This window comes from Meriones unguiculatus, chromosome 6 (genome assembly GCF_030254825.1).
Source record: "Meriones unguiculatus strain TT.TT164.6M chromosome 6, Bangor_MerUng_6.1, whole genome shotgun sequence".
Classification (NCBI taxonomy): Eukaryota; Metazoa; Chordata; class Mammalia; order Rodentia; family Muridae; genus Meriones; species Meriones unguiculatus.
Window position 1 is genome coordinate 43882428 of NC_083354.1, and position 17023 is coordinate 43899450.

Genomic DNA, 17023 nt, shown 5'->3' on the forward strand with positions numbered 1-17023 from the left:
TTTCAGAAGAAGTTGGAGACATCCTGAAATGAAGCTTAGACTTGCCCCAAGGAATCCAACAATCCTAAGCATCAGGAAGCAGCCAAAAACAACTACGACCCCTTTCCCCACTGACCTTCTCTCTCTCATCTAGGGCTAAAGGGTTGGTGGAAGGGAGAAAGCCCTATAAGAAACCAAAATCAAAGTAATGCGTACAGGGCAAGGAGCCAGTTTCTTGGAATGTGGATAGAATGGAGTTGGGGTACCCAGAGAGCGTGGGCTCCCTGTATGGCTGCTAACTCTTCAGTGGGAACTGTCTGTAACCACACTGGTATGAAAATATGGGGGATTTTAACAGGTGTCATGCAACAGAGCTGTGTTTTTCACTTATTTATTTATTTATGAGACAGGGTTTCTATGTATAGCCCTGACTGTCCTGGAACTCACTCTGTATAGACCAGACTGCCTTGAATTCACAGAGAGATCCACCCACCTTTGCCTCTTTCGTGCTGGGATTGAAGACATCTGCCACCGCTGTCCAGCCTGATTTTCTTTTTTTTTAAATCGTGGGTGTCTTCATGTATCTGTAGGTGCCGTGGCGCTCACACGGAGTCAGAGGCTAACCTGAGGGTGTCACTTCTCTCCACGTAGTATGTGGGTTCCAGGGCCAAATGCTCACTGTGACTCCTGAACACTTACCGTGTTTGCTAGACACTCAGCAAACTCTAGTTTCATTTTGCAGCCACAGGATTAGATATTACAGCTAGCAAGTAGTGGATTGCAGCCAAGGCCCTATATCCTTCCACACATTTCCTCTCTAGGTCATGGTAACCTGAAAACTCCTAGGCATCCTTCTCTGTCCTCACTCTAGTCTCTATCAGAGCATCCAGGTATGCCCTTAAGAGCATCTCCTGCAGAGGTCAGGGAATAGGACGTTCTGTGAAAACTATTTTCCCTCCAATAGTCTTTTGTGAAGTTGACAATGTTATGCCTCTCACCTGCATCCCGGGAACCGGGGTGTGGTCCTGTTCTGCCCAAACTGCCTGCCTACTTGCCTCATTCACGCTCTGCGCAAGCCCGTGGCTATTTCCTCATTACTGCGCCAGTCCTCCCTGACTGCTGGGCCCACACTGCCACCCAGTGCTCATCCTCTTTCAAGCCCTCCCTTGCCTGATAGTCCTAAGTGAGTCTTTTTCTAGTGTATTCCTGTTGTTTCAGGACACTTCTGCTCTTCCTCTCCCGGAACAACCACAGATGTGTCACAAGACTGCACAGCAATAGTCCCCCAACATCTGCTTTCTATCCTCTCACAACGAGTAGGTTCCCTTTCATCAAAAGGCAGTCGTGGGGAGCGGGGACAGCCCTTCACCGGGCACTTCACTGGATGGTCTGTTGGGTCTCTGTAAGCTGCTTCCCAGGCTCCCATCTCTGTTCCCGTGAACGCACAGCTGCGATGAAGGGCTAAGTGGGAGAGCCTGCTGCCAGGAACCCAGCTTGTTCCGGATCTTTCCAACAGTGTGTTTATACAAACACATATTTCGCCACACCAATCGTAAACAGCTGGACAACCTTTGCTTATGATTGGCGTGCGGAATATGTGTGTTTGTAGAACCACAGGCATTATAATGTAACATCTTGTTAGTGAGTGTGAGTGTATGTGCGGCCGGGCATGCGTGCCATAGTGTAAGTGTGGAGGTCAGAGGGCAACTTGGCAGAGTCTGTTCTCTCCTTCCATCTTTGCATAGATCCTGGGGGTTGAGCCTAGGTCCCTGGGCTTATGTAGGAAATGTGCATCTATCCACTGAGCCATCTCATGAGCCCAAGAAGGGCTTTTTTTTTTTAAATGGGACTACTTACTTTTTATACTTCAGTGTGGTTTGAACAATTGCAGCAAGCAAGTTTGACTTCTATAAATACAAATTTTAACAAAATGCAGTGTTTGGTGGCTCACATCTGTAAATATCACACTTGAGAGGTTGAGGCAGGAAGGGTCAAGAGTTGAAGGTCATCCTTGTCTACTTAGTGAGTCTGAGGTCAGCCTGGGCTACACAAAAACCCTGTCTCAAAAAGGAAATTAAATGCTTTCTGTGCTGCCCAGGGGTGGGTCTGTACAGCACTGTTCTTGATTCCCATTCTAACTTAAAGGGAAGCTCACACAATGTCTGAAGCTGTTGATATCCCGCAGGTGGAGGAGGGGAGGAGGATGTCCTTGAATTCCTTGCCTCAGAAACTCACTTAAGAGGCACCAACCCTGACACCCAGATGGACCAGTACATCTACAAAAGGAAAAGTGGTGGTATCTACACCGAAAATCTGAAGAGGAGCCGGGAGAAGCTGTTGCCCGTAGCTCCCATCGGTGCCACCCAGAACCCTGCCGATGTCAGCGCCATCTCCTTCAGAAACACTGGCCAGTGACCCCTGCTGAAGTTTGCTGCTGCCACTGGATCCAAGTGCCGGCTGCTTCGTGCCTGGGGTCGTTGCTAATCAGATCCAAGCAGCCTCTAGGGAGCCATGACTTCTAGCAGAGTGTGATCCCGGGACTGACTGCCAGCCCCTCACAGAGGTGTCTTATGACAGACTGTCCTTTGCACTGCACGGATGTTGCCATCCCACGCAACAACAAGGAAGCTCACTCAGTGGGTCTGGTGTGGTAGGTGCTGGCCAGGGAAGTACCTGAATGTGTGGCACTATCTCCCGTGAGCACCCGTGGGAGATCATGTCTGATCTTTACTTCTACAGAGACGCAGAGGGATTGAGAAGGAGGAGCAGGCTGCTGCTGAGAAGGCCGTGACCAAGGAGGAATTCCAGGGCGCACGGACTGCTCCAGCTCCTGAGTTCACTGCCGCTCAGCCAGAGGGGGCAGACAGGCCTGAGGGTGTTCCGGTGCCCTCTGTACCCATCCAGCAGTTCCTTACTGAAGACTGGATCGCCCAGCCAGCCACTGAGGACTGGTCAGCAGCTCCCACAGTTCAGGCCACGGAGTGGGTTGGAGCCACCGCTGAGTGGTCCTGAGTGGCCCTTGCAGACACCTGAGCAAAGGGAGAAAAGGTGGAAGGAAAATAAAGTTCCTAAAAGCTGGTTAATTAACTAACTAAACAATAAACAATCAGACTTAAAAACACAATTATAAGAATTCTAGAGTACAGGGCTGGAGAGATGGCTCAGAGGTTAGGAGGACTGGCTGCTCTTCCAAAGGTCCTGAGTTCAATTCCCAGCAACTACATGGTGGCTCACAACCATCTATAATAAGATCTGCTGCCCTCTTCTGGTGTGCAGTTGTACATGCAGGCAGAATACTGTATACATAATAAATAAATAAAGCTTTAAAAAATTGTAGAGTAATTAAAATCTAACCCTATCTGGGTGCAGCGGCACACGCCTGTAATCCCAGCATTCAGGGAGGCAGAGGCAGGCAGATCTCTGTGAGTTCGAGGTCAGCGTGGTCAACAGAGTAAGTCCAGGACAGCCAAGGCTACACAGAAAAACCCGTTCTCAAAACAACAAAACAAAAACAATATAACCCTGTTTTAAAAATTATTTTATTTTTAATTATGTGTTTGTGTTTGTGTGTGGGTGTCTGTACGTGAGTGTGGAAACCCAAGGAGGCCAGAGGTGTGGGATCCCTTGGAGCTGACTTTACGGGTGGTTGGGATGCACCTGATGTGAGAATGGAACTTAGGTCCTCTGGAAGAACGGTATGTGCTCTTTTTTTTTTTTTTTTTTAAAGCTTTATTATTTATACAACATTCTGCCTGCACACCAGATCTTACTATGGATGGTTGTGAGCCACCATGTGGTTGCTGGGAATTGAACTCAGGACCTCTGGAAGAACAGTGAGTGTTCTTAACCTCTGAGCCATCTCTCCAGCCCCCGTTATGTGCTCTTAACAGCTCTGCCCCTTAACTGTTTTCATTCATTCATTCATTCATTCATTCATTCATTCATCTCTCTGTTTATTTATTTAGGAGAGAAGACATTTTTACAGGACGTACACTGATATGCCCACCCGGAACCTCTAGCCTCAGTTGGCTAACTTCCTGTTCTTTGGGAAACCCTGTTCACAGAGAATGCGACCTTGGTGAGCCTTGGTCTGTGGACCGAGGTCCTGGTGGCTGCAGTTCTGAGTCTGGCCTGTAGATGGCAGCAGAGACCGGTTCAGAGGGTGCCACCCGCTCTGTAACAGCTGACACTTAGGGGAAAGCGGGGTCTAAAATGTTCTTGACGGGCTAAGACAGGCTATGAAGTGGAGGTCTACACAAGAAATGTCAAAGCTGATAGAGAATCTGCCTCTGGGACGGGATACAGGGATTCTAATGTTAAGATTTTTCGAGACAGGGTTTCTCTTTGTAGCAGCCCGGGCAGTCCTGGAACTCGCTTTGGAGCTTAGGCAAATCTCGAACTCACCGAGCGTGCGCCGCTACGCCAGGCAAACTTTAGTTTTTAAAAACATAGCCTCACGAAGTAGCCTGGGTTGGCCCCACAATCCTCCCGCCTGAGCCTTCCTTGCGCCGGAATTACAGGGATTCACCACCACGACACCAGAGACGCGAAACAGAGGCCCCCAAACCCCCATAAGATGAAAAGCGGATGCAGCTGAGCAAACGGGAAATCAAGATTCAAGAACGCTCCCAGGTGTGTTCAACCTGCGGCCGAGGGGCCCGTTTGCACTGTGACCCAAAGCACCTGGAGATGACAGGTACATTGCAAAATCAAGGGGTTGGCCAGGAAGTGCACAGAAAGGAGAGCTAGCCTGGGCTAAAGAGATGAGGCGTGGCGGGTTAAACAGCAACTCGCCGTTTCCCAGGACGGCGAATCCGGCAGCGCTCAGCCACCTGGACAGTTGGGCGTCCACAAAGCCCCCCGGCGGCCTGCAAAAGAGAACACCGCGCTCAGGAGCGCCCGAGGGAAACACAGGGTCTTGCGCCGTCACTTTTCTAGGTCGCGGATAAAACCCGAGATCGGGACAGACGGCAGTTGGTGGAGTTTCAATCAAGGCGACTCGGGGAGGCCACGCCCCATTCTGCCCCGGCTCAGGGGCGGAGCCTGCCAGGGGCTCTGCCCTGGCCAGCCTAGCCCGGACTTGCCTGGCCCTTTAAGGCTGACCTAGCGGGGCCCCAAGTCCGGATGACGTGCCGGGAACGGGGGTGGGGGGTCACGTGGGGCGCGGGCGGCGAGACTCTGAGCCCAGGGCGCCCCTCGGCTGCTGGCTCCCGGCCTTACTATCCCTTGCCCCTGTCGTCTGCGACAAGGTTTCTGTCTAGTGCGTTGCCAGGTACGCCTTCCCTGGACCCCGGGGTAGCCGGCTCCCAGGACCCGGCGGCCACTCAGCGCCTGACTCCTTCCCTACTCGACACGTGCCCGGGCGGAGGGCTCACCTCCCCGCTGCCGCCCGTAGGTACTCCCAGGCAGTTTCCAGCTTGTCTCGGGCCAGCAGCCCAGTCAGTCTAGTTCTGGAGAAACCAAGGCTGGGGTGTGTCCCAAAAGTCCCGGTGGGGAGTGACTCTCTCCCTTTCTCTCAGGTGCCTCTGGACGCGCCAGGCTGGGGCTCCCTCCGAGCGCCCCGTGGGGGCCATGGATGGCGAGACAGCAGGGGAGAAGGGGAGTCTTGTACCCCCACAGGGTGCGCTCGGTGGGCCCGCCTTGGGCGGCGCTCCGGCCCCGAGTGTGCGACGGGAGCCCAAGAAGTACGCGGTGACTGACGACTACCAGTTGTCCAAGCAGGTGCTGGGCCTCGGGGTAAACGGCAAGGTGCTGGAGTGCTACCACAGGCGCACTGGGCAGAAGTGTGCCTTGAAGGTTAGTGATCCATCTCTCTGGGAGGACCTGGAGGGGCCGGCAGCAGATACCTGTGGGTGCAGCTAGGTCTGGGGTCTCTATGAGCGTGCGCGCTCAGCGTCATGTTTTATTTTCATGGTCTTCCTCAGAGCCCAGACTCATGGTCCTCCTAGCCTCACACATGGGGAAACAGAAGTTGAACCTACCTAAGACCCGGGTGTGTCCCAGAGAGCAAGGGGAGGAGTCCGTGTGGGTAGCGCTGTTGTACCCGGAAGGCAGGAGGGAGTGGCTGTCCGGTCTGCTTTTCTGGCTTGGGCTGTGTGTTGGGGGCCCAAGTGGTGCTCTCACTGCTTTGCTGTTCCCTAAAAGTAACTCCTGTATGGAAATGGATCTAAGCTTCCTTCCGCTTGAGGGCTGAACCCCCAAGGCTCAGAGTGGGGTTGCTTCCTCTTCAGGGTCCCTGCCTGCTTAGGCTGCGCTATGGGCCTCTTAGGGTGTTCTTTGACTACTGGCCCCTTGTAGAAAGGGACAAGCTTTGCTCCTAGGCTGACCCACCCTGGACAAAGAATGGGCAACCATTTAGTCACGTCATACCCAGGGTTCCCTAGAGGAAACATGGATGTAGGTGGCATGGAGGGAGTGGCTTGGAGTAGCTGATCTCACTACCTGAATCTGGTTCAGGCACACAGTTCCTGCCCAAGAAGCCCTACCCCTACTGGTGTCCTAACCCTACCCCTATCTATCCCACGACCCCAGAATCGCTGGGATCTTGGTCCCTGGGAGCCTGACTCAGTTGGCGGTAGTGCCAACGGCCCCTGGATGGTACAGCGTGGTGGAGTGAGAGGCTCCGGGAAGTTAGTAAAGTCTTGTTTATGGCAGCCAGAGTGCGGAGTCCGATAGCTGTGGCTGTCATCTCTACCTTGTGTGTGCCAGCTCTGTGACCTTGGTCGATAGCTTGGGCTCTTGCAGTTAAGTCTCTGACTTTGTTCAGGGAGAAAGAACGGGAGTTGATGTGAACTCAAAATGAGATAGAGCTCACGGAGTTCTTGATAGAGGCCTGGAGGAGGCTAGAGAGGTTCCGGACTTCCTTGAGGCTCTCGATCTACAGGAATGTGAGTGAGGACCTGAGCACCATTCTCTGTCTTCCTCTGGTGTATCGGGGCTGAGAGCAGAGGAAGTCCGCTCACAAGAAGGACTATGGAAGGGTTCATGAATGTGGGTCAAGGGCAGGGTAAGGACTGACCTTGGGGCTGGGACCTAGGTATAGCTTCTTTATCCACTAATCCAGCAGTAAAAATGAGCTTTGGGGTCCCAGGCAGGGGTTTTCTGAGTGCTTCAGCGAGAAGGTGGCTTTTCTAATGGCAGATTTGTATGAGGAGATGAAAACTGAGCCCTTATCTTCTCCTTTGCCTGCAGTTGTCCTGCCTGAACTAAAAGGTAGCCTGGGAGAGGGTGAGTGGCTGATTGGGACCGGAAAACCTTTTCTCAGGTCCGAGGCTTTGACCCTGACCCTCTGAGGTTCAGATAGCGTGAGCAAGGCAGGGGTGGGTGAGAACCCCGGTTTTTCTGTGGCCCAGGGCTGGGCCTGCACCTCCCCCACGGATGATATCTGACTGGAGAACTTGTGACTGCCACAGCAGCCGCTCTGGCTCCTCCTATTTTAGGGCCCCCGTGGCCTCCCTGTCCTGGTCTGGCAACAGTGGCTGTCCTGAAGTAGTTTCACCTCTGTACCCCTTAAGATTATGGGTGAGCATGGCTTGAGGCCTCTAGGATCTACCCCTAAATTGACCCTCAAGGGGGGGATTAATGTGGCCCTCACTCTAATTCTTTCTGACCCCGGCTCCTAGCCTTTGTTGCCCAAGAGGTCAGACAGTACCTAGCAGGAAGCCCAAATGCAGCAGCACCTGTGAAAGCAGGAAGATTGTGGTCATTGTCCCCGTAGCTACTGCCATTTAGTGGGTCCATAGAGGAACAGGCCTGTCCCACTTTCCCCCTTTCTCCCGGCCTCTAACCACTGACTCATTCTGGTGTGGCTCGTGCACAGCAAGGCCTCTCTCTCTAGGCCTTCCTAGTTTCTGTGACCAGCAGATATTTCCATGGCTCCCCAAGCTCTTGTGCTGTACTGTTGGAAATGGAAGGTGGGGGTGCCTTAGGGAAAGTATGGGGTGCAGCAGTCCTCCTGCTGACATCTTGTGCTCCTTCTCAGGCCTAACCAATTAAAAACAGGTGTGACCATAGCGCTTAGTACCTGTACGTAAAAACTTGGAAGGCCCCAGGGAGACCTGAGGGGGAGTGGACTTGGGAAGAGACGTAGGGTCCTTTCTTCTGCTCTTGCTGCTGGACAACAGGGCTGGGTCCCTTACCTTCCTATCACCACAGCCTAATGGAATCCCCTCTGGGCCCCCAGTGCCCCCTCTTCTCTAGACTGGAATGGTCAGATGGGCTATCTCCAACAGAGTCTTCCAGATGGGGTCCCTACATCCCCTTCCCAGTGTCAAGGTCAGGGAGTGCCTGTGCTGCCTCATCCTGAACAGCTCTCTTCCCGTTGGTGCTGATGGCTGACTCGGGCTAGGCTGCTCTGGGGGTGTGTCTGGAGGACCACAGCAATGTCCCGAAGCACAATGCCACAGAGGATCTGTCTTCTTTGATAGATGACACCCTCGAGACCCGGACAGCTTCAGAGTCTAGACCACCAGGGTCTTAGACTTGACTCTATACACTTTGAGCCTCTGAGCAGGGTATACGAGGAGGCTTTCGTAGTTTAGCCCTCTGGTCTTTGCTTCCACTGGTGGCTGACTTTCTCCTGTAGCGGAGTCATTCCCACGTTTGGAGGCTCAGTCCCACTGTGGCCCCTTCCAGGAAGCTGTCCCAAGTCTCTGATTTTCGGAGCAACGGGATCTTCCTTGCCCCTAAAGCTATATTGTCTTTGAATCAAAGCTCCCCTTCCCCACCTGGGCCCAGGGCTTATCATACAGTAGTGGCTCATAAATCCTTGTTGCCAGAACCAAGCTCAGCCCTTCGGAGTTTTGGAAGGAGCTGGACTTTTCCCAGTTTCGCCTACTGTCCCGGTAGGGGCCTCTGGGAAGCCTGAAGAGGAGGAAGTAACCGGCTACATATCTGCCATTGGGCCACACCTGTGGGCTGATGGGGCTTTCTCCTGAAAGAGAGCCAGAGGGAGAAAGAGGCAGAGAAAGAGAAGGAGGAGAGGCCCGAGGTCGCCCCACCCTGTTGCCTCATGGGCAGGGATGGCCTGTTGGGGCGGGTGCTGTAGAGCTGGATTTGAGGCTAGGTGGGGCTACCAGGCAAGACAGGCTCTTTCTCATTGGGCACCCACCACCCCCTCACCCACCATCTCCAGACCAGTTAGATCAGTCTCTGTTCCATGTTACTTAACCAACAGGTCAGAAGCGCTCAGATGGGCCAGCGGCTCTGCACAACAGAGTCCCTGGAAATGAAAGGGTTTCACTGGCCAAAGATTCTCACCAGGAAACTCCTTGCTTAGAAGAAAGAAAAATATCTGAGGAGTCTGGTGGAAGTTCCTGAGCTGTCAGGGCAGATCAAACAGTTTGCTTAAGCAGGTTTCAGAAGAGCATCAAACTTGCAAAGTGCAAAAGAGGGTGTAGCTTGGGCTTGAGTGTCCTGAGATTGTTATATCAGGGGCTTCTCAATTTTTTCCTGCTTTACTGGAGAAAGTTTTACACATCTCTGGGTCTTTAGATATATAAAATAGGTATACGATTCATACATTTACTGACAGTAAATCATCAAGGCGTTTATTTTAAATGACTCTGTTGTAGCTATAATATTTCATTTATTATTAATATTTCATTTATTAAAGATGAAAGCAAAATCCCATGCTAATGAGATGAATGTGCTTGTTTATTTTTGACAGAAGGCAATCTTGGCTGAATATTGGACACCATAGGACTTACAGTGTTTTTCAGAGTTGATCAATATTGCGATTTATAATCATTAAGGCATTTTTGCGTAAATATTACAAGATGGAGTTGGACAGGGTAGCACATGCTTTTAATCCTAGCTCTTGGGAGGCCGAGGCCAATGGATCTCTGTGAGTTCCAGGCCAGCCAGGGCTACACTGTGAGATCCTGACTCTAACAAAGAAGTGTCCAACATATAGATGACCGAGCAGTCCAAGAGCATTTGTTATTTTAGCAGAAGAGCAGGGGTTCCAGTCCCAGCACCCACATGGTGGCTCACAACTGTTTGTAACTCCAGTTCTAGGGTATCCAGTGCCTTCCTCTGTGGGCATCAGACACACACGGGGTACACACACATACGTGCAGGTAAAACACATAAGAAAAGAAAAGAAAAAGGCAGAAGTACGTGTAGGGCCTTTTCAGAAATTGTTGGAAATTCTGTCCTAATCTCAAGCCAAAATCTCTTTTAATGATTTATTTTAAAAAATATAACTCAACTGTGCAACCAGCAATTTCAAAAGTCAGATAATTTAACAATGTAATTTAAAGCTATGGCAGTATAATACACGCTGAGGAATGAAGGTAGGAAATTATTAAAGGTCTTGTTTTCTATGATTAAACCATTGTGCTTCTTGTAAGAGCAGACAACTGTGTAAACATGGCTTTAAAAAAAAAAAAGCCATGCCATTCATAATGTACAATTGTATTAACTCTCAAGTGAGGGAGGTGGTTTCAGGCCGGCAGCTTCCTTGTTGCATCGGATGATGGCATGAACATTGCAAAGTGTGTTTGTTGTGCGTTTAGAACAAAGGCTGCAGGGAATGATCGGAACAGGCCAGCATTTCAGCAAGCACCTTGGATGCATTGCATGTTTGGTTTTCAATTTCTTTGGTGGTTTTATATTCAGAAACCTTTTACTATTTCCAAATATCTGACAACTCCCACATTCAGTGAGGCAACCCCATAAGGGGTCTCAACCCACTGTTTCAGACACAATACTTTATAGCATGCTTGGTGGGCTGCCAACCAACCTTCGAGATTTCCTCTGCTGGTCTTCCAGAATTCCACCCCCCCCACCCCCATCCCAGTTCCCTGCTCTATCCAGGAACTAATGCCAGCATTGCTTGGTATTTTAAATTAAAAGGTGTTTTCTAAACATTTATTCATTTGTGTGTAGATGCACACACTTGGGCGTGTGCATACAGTGGCCTGTCTGTGGGGGTCAGAAGTCAGCATGTGGGAGCCAGTTCTCTCCTTCTACCACATGGGGTCAGGACTGAAGCCAGGTTGTCAGCTTGGTGGCAATAGTCTTTGCCCTAAGCCATCTTTAACAGCCCTGGTTGTGTAGATTTATTTTCATTAGGTTTATTTTATTTTAAAACACTGTGTGTATACACTTGTATCTGTGTGTGGGTATGTGCATACGAGTGCCGGTACATGCAGAGACCAGCAGAGGGTGTCAGCTTTCCGGGCTGACGTTACAGAGCTGCCTGGGTGCTGGGAGGTAAACTCAGGTCCTCTGGGAGAGCAGTAAGTGCTCTTCACCATGGAGCCATCGTCTCTCCAGCCCCTGGTTCTGTAGCTTCTAACCTGCCCATGAACGGCTAGCTGACAGTTTCCTAGAGAAGTCCGTCTGGCAGGCCTGTCTCTAATGTACAACATGCACTGTTGTAATGAATTCTCATCACTCTCTGTTTATGGATGAGGACACTTAGGTTCAGAGAGACCATAGACTTGCCTACGGTAGATGGCAGGGCTGGGGTAAAGCCTAGGAAATTTGATACTAGTCTTGGCATCCATGTCACCCTTACCTTATGCAAGTCCTTGAAGACAAGGGAAAGCCTCTGAGACCTGGCCTCTATGAGGGTGCTGGCACTATAATTTTATTGGGAACCTTTGCATAGTCCCACCAGCTTAGCCCTCTGTAAAACTGTCATGTTGACATGTATCTGTCCTGTTCACTCACTGGGTGGGAGTGTGTATCTGTGACTACTCAGGTGTGATTTGATGATATTGGTGTATAAAAGTTATGGTGGATGTGGGGCTCCTCAGGCTACAGAGTTTGTCTCAGGCCTCATGAAATCGAGCCCACTATACTGGAGCCCAGTGTAGCACAGACATGAAGTTTGGCTGCTGAGTGTGCAAGAACCATCTGGGCTGGGGTACAGCGGGGGAGGGGCCTCTCTGGAGTTGCCCTGTGTAATCCGGGCCTCTGGGCTGAGTAGGAAGTACAGTGGCAGAGAATGGTCTGGTGTGTGTGACAGTGCATCTGGTTTAGCTCCTTAGCACTTGCTGTGGGCTACCACTTCCTCACTCTCAGAGCAGGTCCTGGCAGGATGTGGCTGATTTCAGTGGGGCCCATGTCCCAGGCTTGGGAAACAGTGGCAGGACTGAAGAGCTTTGGGGAGGAGGGTAATCGGGAAAGCACCATTGCTGGGAAAGCAGTGGGGATGTCTGGGTCAAATGGGCTATTGTTTAGGGTCTGGTCTCCATGACAACAGATGTCTCTTTATCTTTCCTGAATTTGGAATTTGTCCTCTTTGCGTTATCATGGGAATTGGAAAACCCTGGCTCTGTTGTCTCTCAACAGAGCCCCTGTGGTGCCAACCTTGTGGCTGGCAGCAGATGTTCAAGTGTGACGGAAATTAGGCAATGAGCTGAGCTCTGTGGTTGAACCTGGGTTTGTGTGTATGTCAGGGAGCAGGGTTCAAGTCTCTGTGGCTGTAACCGTCTTTGCATGTGTGAGGAGACTGCAAAGGCTAGCACACACTCTCAGAGGGTTGGGGTTCTCCCTTGGGTGGCTCAGGTACAACTTTTTGGTGGTACCTTATTGGCCCTTATCAGATCTCTGCTGAGTTCCCTCTGCATCTGGAGGAACCAGCCCTCATGGAGTGGAGAGGATGGTCTGAAGGAAGCTGGGTTGCTGAGCTCCTCCCCACTCTTTTGCCCTTTTGGAACTAAGTGGATTAGATTGTGGGTTTCAATTGTGATAGAAGCCCTGCTGTGTGGGAACCTCAGAGGCTTTTCCTTGAGCAGGAATACAGGGCACCCGCTTTGGGAACCAGAACTCCCCTCCCCCCAAAGCCTTTTCAGCGCAGGACAGGGAGAAGTTCCGAGAATATCGATTTTGCTTTCAGTGCAGGTTTGGGTTAACTCTGCCACTCTCTTTGTCTTTGCCGCTTCGGTTTCTTTGCCTCTTTGTCCCTCCCATTTCTCCTTTCCCCGCCCATTTCTCCTGCTTGTGGCTCACCCCTCCTCTCTCAGGCCTTGCCACTGCTTGTTTCAAGTGTTTCCGGCTGGGATGGGCTCTCTGCTGTGGTCCCCAGGCTGAGGACAGGGTTGGACAGGTGCTGGGGCTTCGTTACTGGTCAGCCCCCTCCCCCATACTCAGGGGAGGGTGGGGTGGGACAAGTCAGTGGCCTGGCTGTACCCGTGCCACTCCCAACGTCGCCTACTTCTGTCAGCTTTGACCAGGTGCTGGCAGGACAGCGGAATCAGGCGCACTTGGGCTGAGCTGTAACTTGAGGCTTCCCTGTGGAGAGTGGGAAGTCAACTTTAGCTGCGGTCGCTCCTTACTGGATCTCTTTATGGCCCAATGGTCCAAGAGTATTGCTTGGACAACAGTGTGACGAGGCACATTCTGACTCCTAAGGTTAGCTGGCTGAAGCCAGGAAAGCTCAGAGCCTCAAAACTAGCAGAGGAGCCTGGGGGAGACCGGGAGGGCTTACTTTGCAACCTGATTCTGGTTCTGTAGGGTGGGGCAGAATTCGGGCTGCCCCTGCCCTATCTGGGACGGTTCCCTAAGACTTTTTAGACTGTATTTAACTCTGTTACTCCAGTAATCTCAGAGGTATTTCCAGACTCGGAGTGGCCAGGGCCTGATCAGCCACACCCACTGCTCCATTCCCAAGGGGTTCAACCTCTACAGGGGACAAGAAATCTTGTCTTACAGATTTCTCCAACACGAACAGCGCTCTTCTTGGGATGTGGTGGCGGGCCTAGTGGGTCCTTTCTGTGATCCCTGGTAAGGCAGCTAACCAGGAGCTGGAGGAGAGAGAGGAGAACCCCACTTGCTGCTAAATGCAAACAGCAGAGTCTGAGAATGAGCATTCCCCCGACACCCCATCCCACCCCCTCATGGCTGCACCCACCGAGGTTCAGAAAGCCAGAGTAACTCACCCATGTTCACAGAGCAGGGTTGTGTCCAGGCTGGGCTAGATCTCAGGCTTGGCAGGTGGCCAACCCCTGGTCCTCTGCCATCCTTCCCTGTGTGCCAGAGTCGGCCTGTCTGTAAAATGAGGGGCAGCGTGCTTTGCTTGGCAAAGGGTCTCCCTTCTGACTGGGATACTTCGGGTGGTCAGTGCCAGGGAAATGGGCTGGAGGAAGTCTTAGTCTCTCTGTTGGGGTTGCTCTTGCAAGCAGTTGGGCTGTAGGATGGAGACTGGCCAGAGGATGCCCCAGGGTGCCTGTCCCTCAGCCCTCAGTGAATGGTGTTGCCAGGGAAAGTGTCAGCCGCGTGATGCCACCAGCAGGGTCTGTAGTCAACTAGCGACAGGAAGCTCTGGGGTTATGACTCAGGTTTGGGGACTCCTCTCCATTCTCCTCCATGGCTCAATTAAGCGTTTGAGTCAGGCTGACCCAATGCCAGGGAGCATCCTCAGAAGGCCCAAGAGAGCAGAAATGAGTCATTGTAGCCCATCCCCTTCACAAGGGTGTCCCTTGGCAGTGCCAGGCCACCATCCTGGTCACCAAGAGGGCAAGGTCTCTCCCCTCCTCCTGATCATGGCCATGGCTCTGTGGCATGGCTCTCAGAGACAGGACAATTCTTCTGGAAGCTGGCTAGGTATTGGGGAGTTAGGCAGGAACAGGACTAGAAAGGGCCTTGGGGTGGAGGAGGGGGTCAGATGAATCTGGAAGCTGGGACACATCACCAGTGCTTCTGGAGGAATCTGGATGGAGAGATGGCTGCTTAAACCCATACAGACCTGTATGGGGAGCTGCAGAGACACGGATGGAGCTAAGGAAGAGGGAATGATGCTGAGTTCAGCTGATACAGGCTTCAGAACTGCAGGGCTGGAGGATGGGGTCTGAGGCTTCCCTAGGGTCTCTTATCATGCCTGTGATGGGATCTAGGCCACCTTCCCTGCCCTCACTTCATTTTTTAAACAATTATCTATCTATCTATCTATCTATCTATCTATCTATCTATCTTCTATCTACTTACTTATTTTTTTATGTGTATAGATGTTTTGTCTGCTCGTGTGTCTGTGTATCACTGCATAGCTGGTGCCCTCAGAGCCCTGGGAATAGAGTTACAGACAGTTATGAGACGCTGGATGTGGGTGTTGGGACTTGAACCCAGGTCCTCTGGAAAAGCAGCCAGTACTCGTAACCACTGAGCCATCTCTCCAGCCTCCCCACCCCCACTTCTTATAGTCCACCATTTCCATGACAACCAGAGTCAGAGAGACTATTTTCTATTCTTTTGGGAGTTACAAATGCACTGGCTCCCTTTTCTCTAGAAATTGAGTGCCTCAGCAGGGTCGTCTGTGCATGGCCTCGTTTGTCCTGGTCACCCGAACCCCATGCCAGCTGTGTGGACATCGCTACAGCACAACTGACCAGTTGAAGCACATATTTATGGCCAGGCTCAGATCTGCTCATGAAGACAGATCAATGAAGGGACGTTACTTCTGAGATTGAAACAAAGCACTGTAAAGTCTCTGTACTTAGGAGGAAAGACACTCTAAACTATTGTGGAAGAAATAGTACTTGGGTAATGTTAATGTTTAACAAGTATGGAGAGGTTTTTTTTATAGTTTAAAAAAGAATATATATATATGTATGTATATATATATATATATATATATATATATATATATATATATACATACATGTATAGGTCCCCCCACCACCTCACCCCCTGTGTAACAGCCTTAGCTATTCTGGACTCACTACATAGGCCAGGTTCCAGACTGGCCTCGAACTCACAGAGATCCATCTGCCTCTGCCTCCCAAGTGCTAGGATTACAGGTGTATGCCACCACACCTGGCCCTACTTTTCATTGGGTAGAATGGCATCCCTTTCCCTCCTCTCTTTCTGTGTATGCGTGCACGTGTGCACACACACGCACATGAATGCTACTTGAGTCCTTTTCTTTTCTTTTTGTATTTTGGTTTTTCAAGTCAAAGCTTCTCTGTGTAGCCGTGGCTGCCCTGGAGCTCTCACTCTGTAGACCAGGCTGGCCTTGAACTCAGAGATCCACTTGCCTCTTCTTCCCCAAGTGCTGGGATTAAAGGTATGCACCACCACTGCCCTGCCTGAGTCCATTTTTATTGTTTGTGTATGTATGGTTTCAGGGCTGACACTGCATTGGAGCAAACATTAGTTGCTTGTAGCTCTTTGTCTGAGGTGGGACCCTGTGAAATTTCTACCTGCCGATTAATTTTTAAGTTTATTTTTTGCTTTTAATTGAACTTTATGGGTATGAGTACTTTGTCTGTGTGTAGGCCTGTGCATGACTTGTGTGCCTGGTGTCCACTGAGGCCTGGAAGAGGGCATTATCACCTGGAACTGGATACAGATAGCTGTGAACCACCATGTGGGTGCTGGGAATCAGACGCTGGTCCTCCAGTGCTCTTGACTTTTTAGCTGTCTCTCCAGCCCCATTGCATTTGATTTGACAGGGGAGAGAGACAGAGACAGACAGACAGACAGACAGACAGACAAGCCATTTTTCTTCCGAGAAGTTAGACGTAGGCAGCAGACAGACCTTTGAGTGTGCCCTTGCAGGACTCACAGTGTTGCTTGCCCCTCTGAAGAGCTGAGGTTATTTTCTGACCTGTTAGATCGCCCCCCGAGTCCACATCTACCTTTCTTTAAGTTCTGGGAAATGGGGAGGAGAGCCTGAGTTTGTCTTAGGGCAAGGCCTGGACGAAGCCAGGAATCTTCAAGCAAACTTGAAAAGCCGTGTCCACCCCCGAAACAGTAGTCCCCAGTGCATCCAGTGTGCACTTGTCATCATGCTAATCTGAACTGTTCATGTGTTCTCAGTCTATCCCGGAGATGGCCTGGAGAATGAGTACTGTCATTTTCCCCATTTTCAGACTGGGCCAGCCATTCAGAGGTATGAAATGGCCTACCACTGGGGAGTAGGGGGACAAATTAGCCTTCAGTGTTCGGGTATGTCTCATCTGAAACTCTATGGCCACAGCTGCTCTCTTGCCATGTGTGACCTGACGCACCCCCAACTAGCATGCATGTGCCCACTCTCCTTGCCCCTGAGTTTTACTCTATGCCCACCAGATTTGGCCCCTCTGCCTTTATTTCT

General features: G+C 51.0%; 1 protein-coding gene and 1 pseudogene across 2 annotated transcripts in view; both read left to right on the forward strand.

Moving 5' to 3' along the window:
- The first annotated feature begins 2154 nt into the window (after window positions 1-2154).
- On the forward strand, window positions 2155-3565 carry LOC110564353 (small ribosomal subunit protein uS2-like; annotated as a pseudogene).
- Window positions 3566-5094: 1529 nt separating this feature from the next.
- The window catches only part of Mapkapk3 (MAPK activated protein kinase 3), a 31563-nt gene continuing 19634 nt past the window's right edge, over window positions 5095-17023 (forward strand). The window contains exons 1-2 of one of the 2 annotated variants that reach the window (XM_021662037.2): window positions 5095-5251; window positions 5499-5775. In XM_021662037.2, the coding sequence (XP_021517712.1) occupies window positions 5551-5775 (225 nt within the window). In that variant the 5' untranslated portion in view covers window positions 5095-5251; window positions 5499-5550. Of the gene's footprint in view, window positions 5371-5498; window positions 5776-17023 lie in introns of both variants that reach the window. The other variant, XM_021662044.2, reaches the window with a different exon arrangement.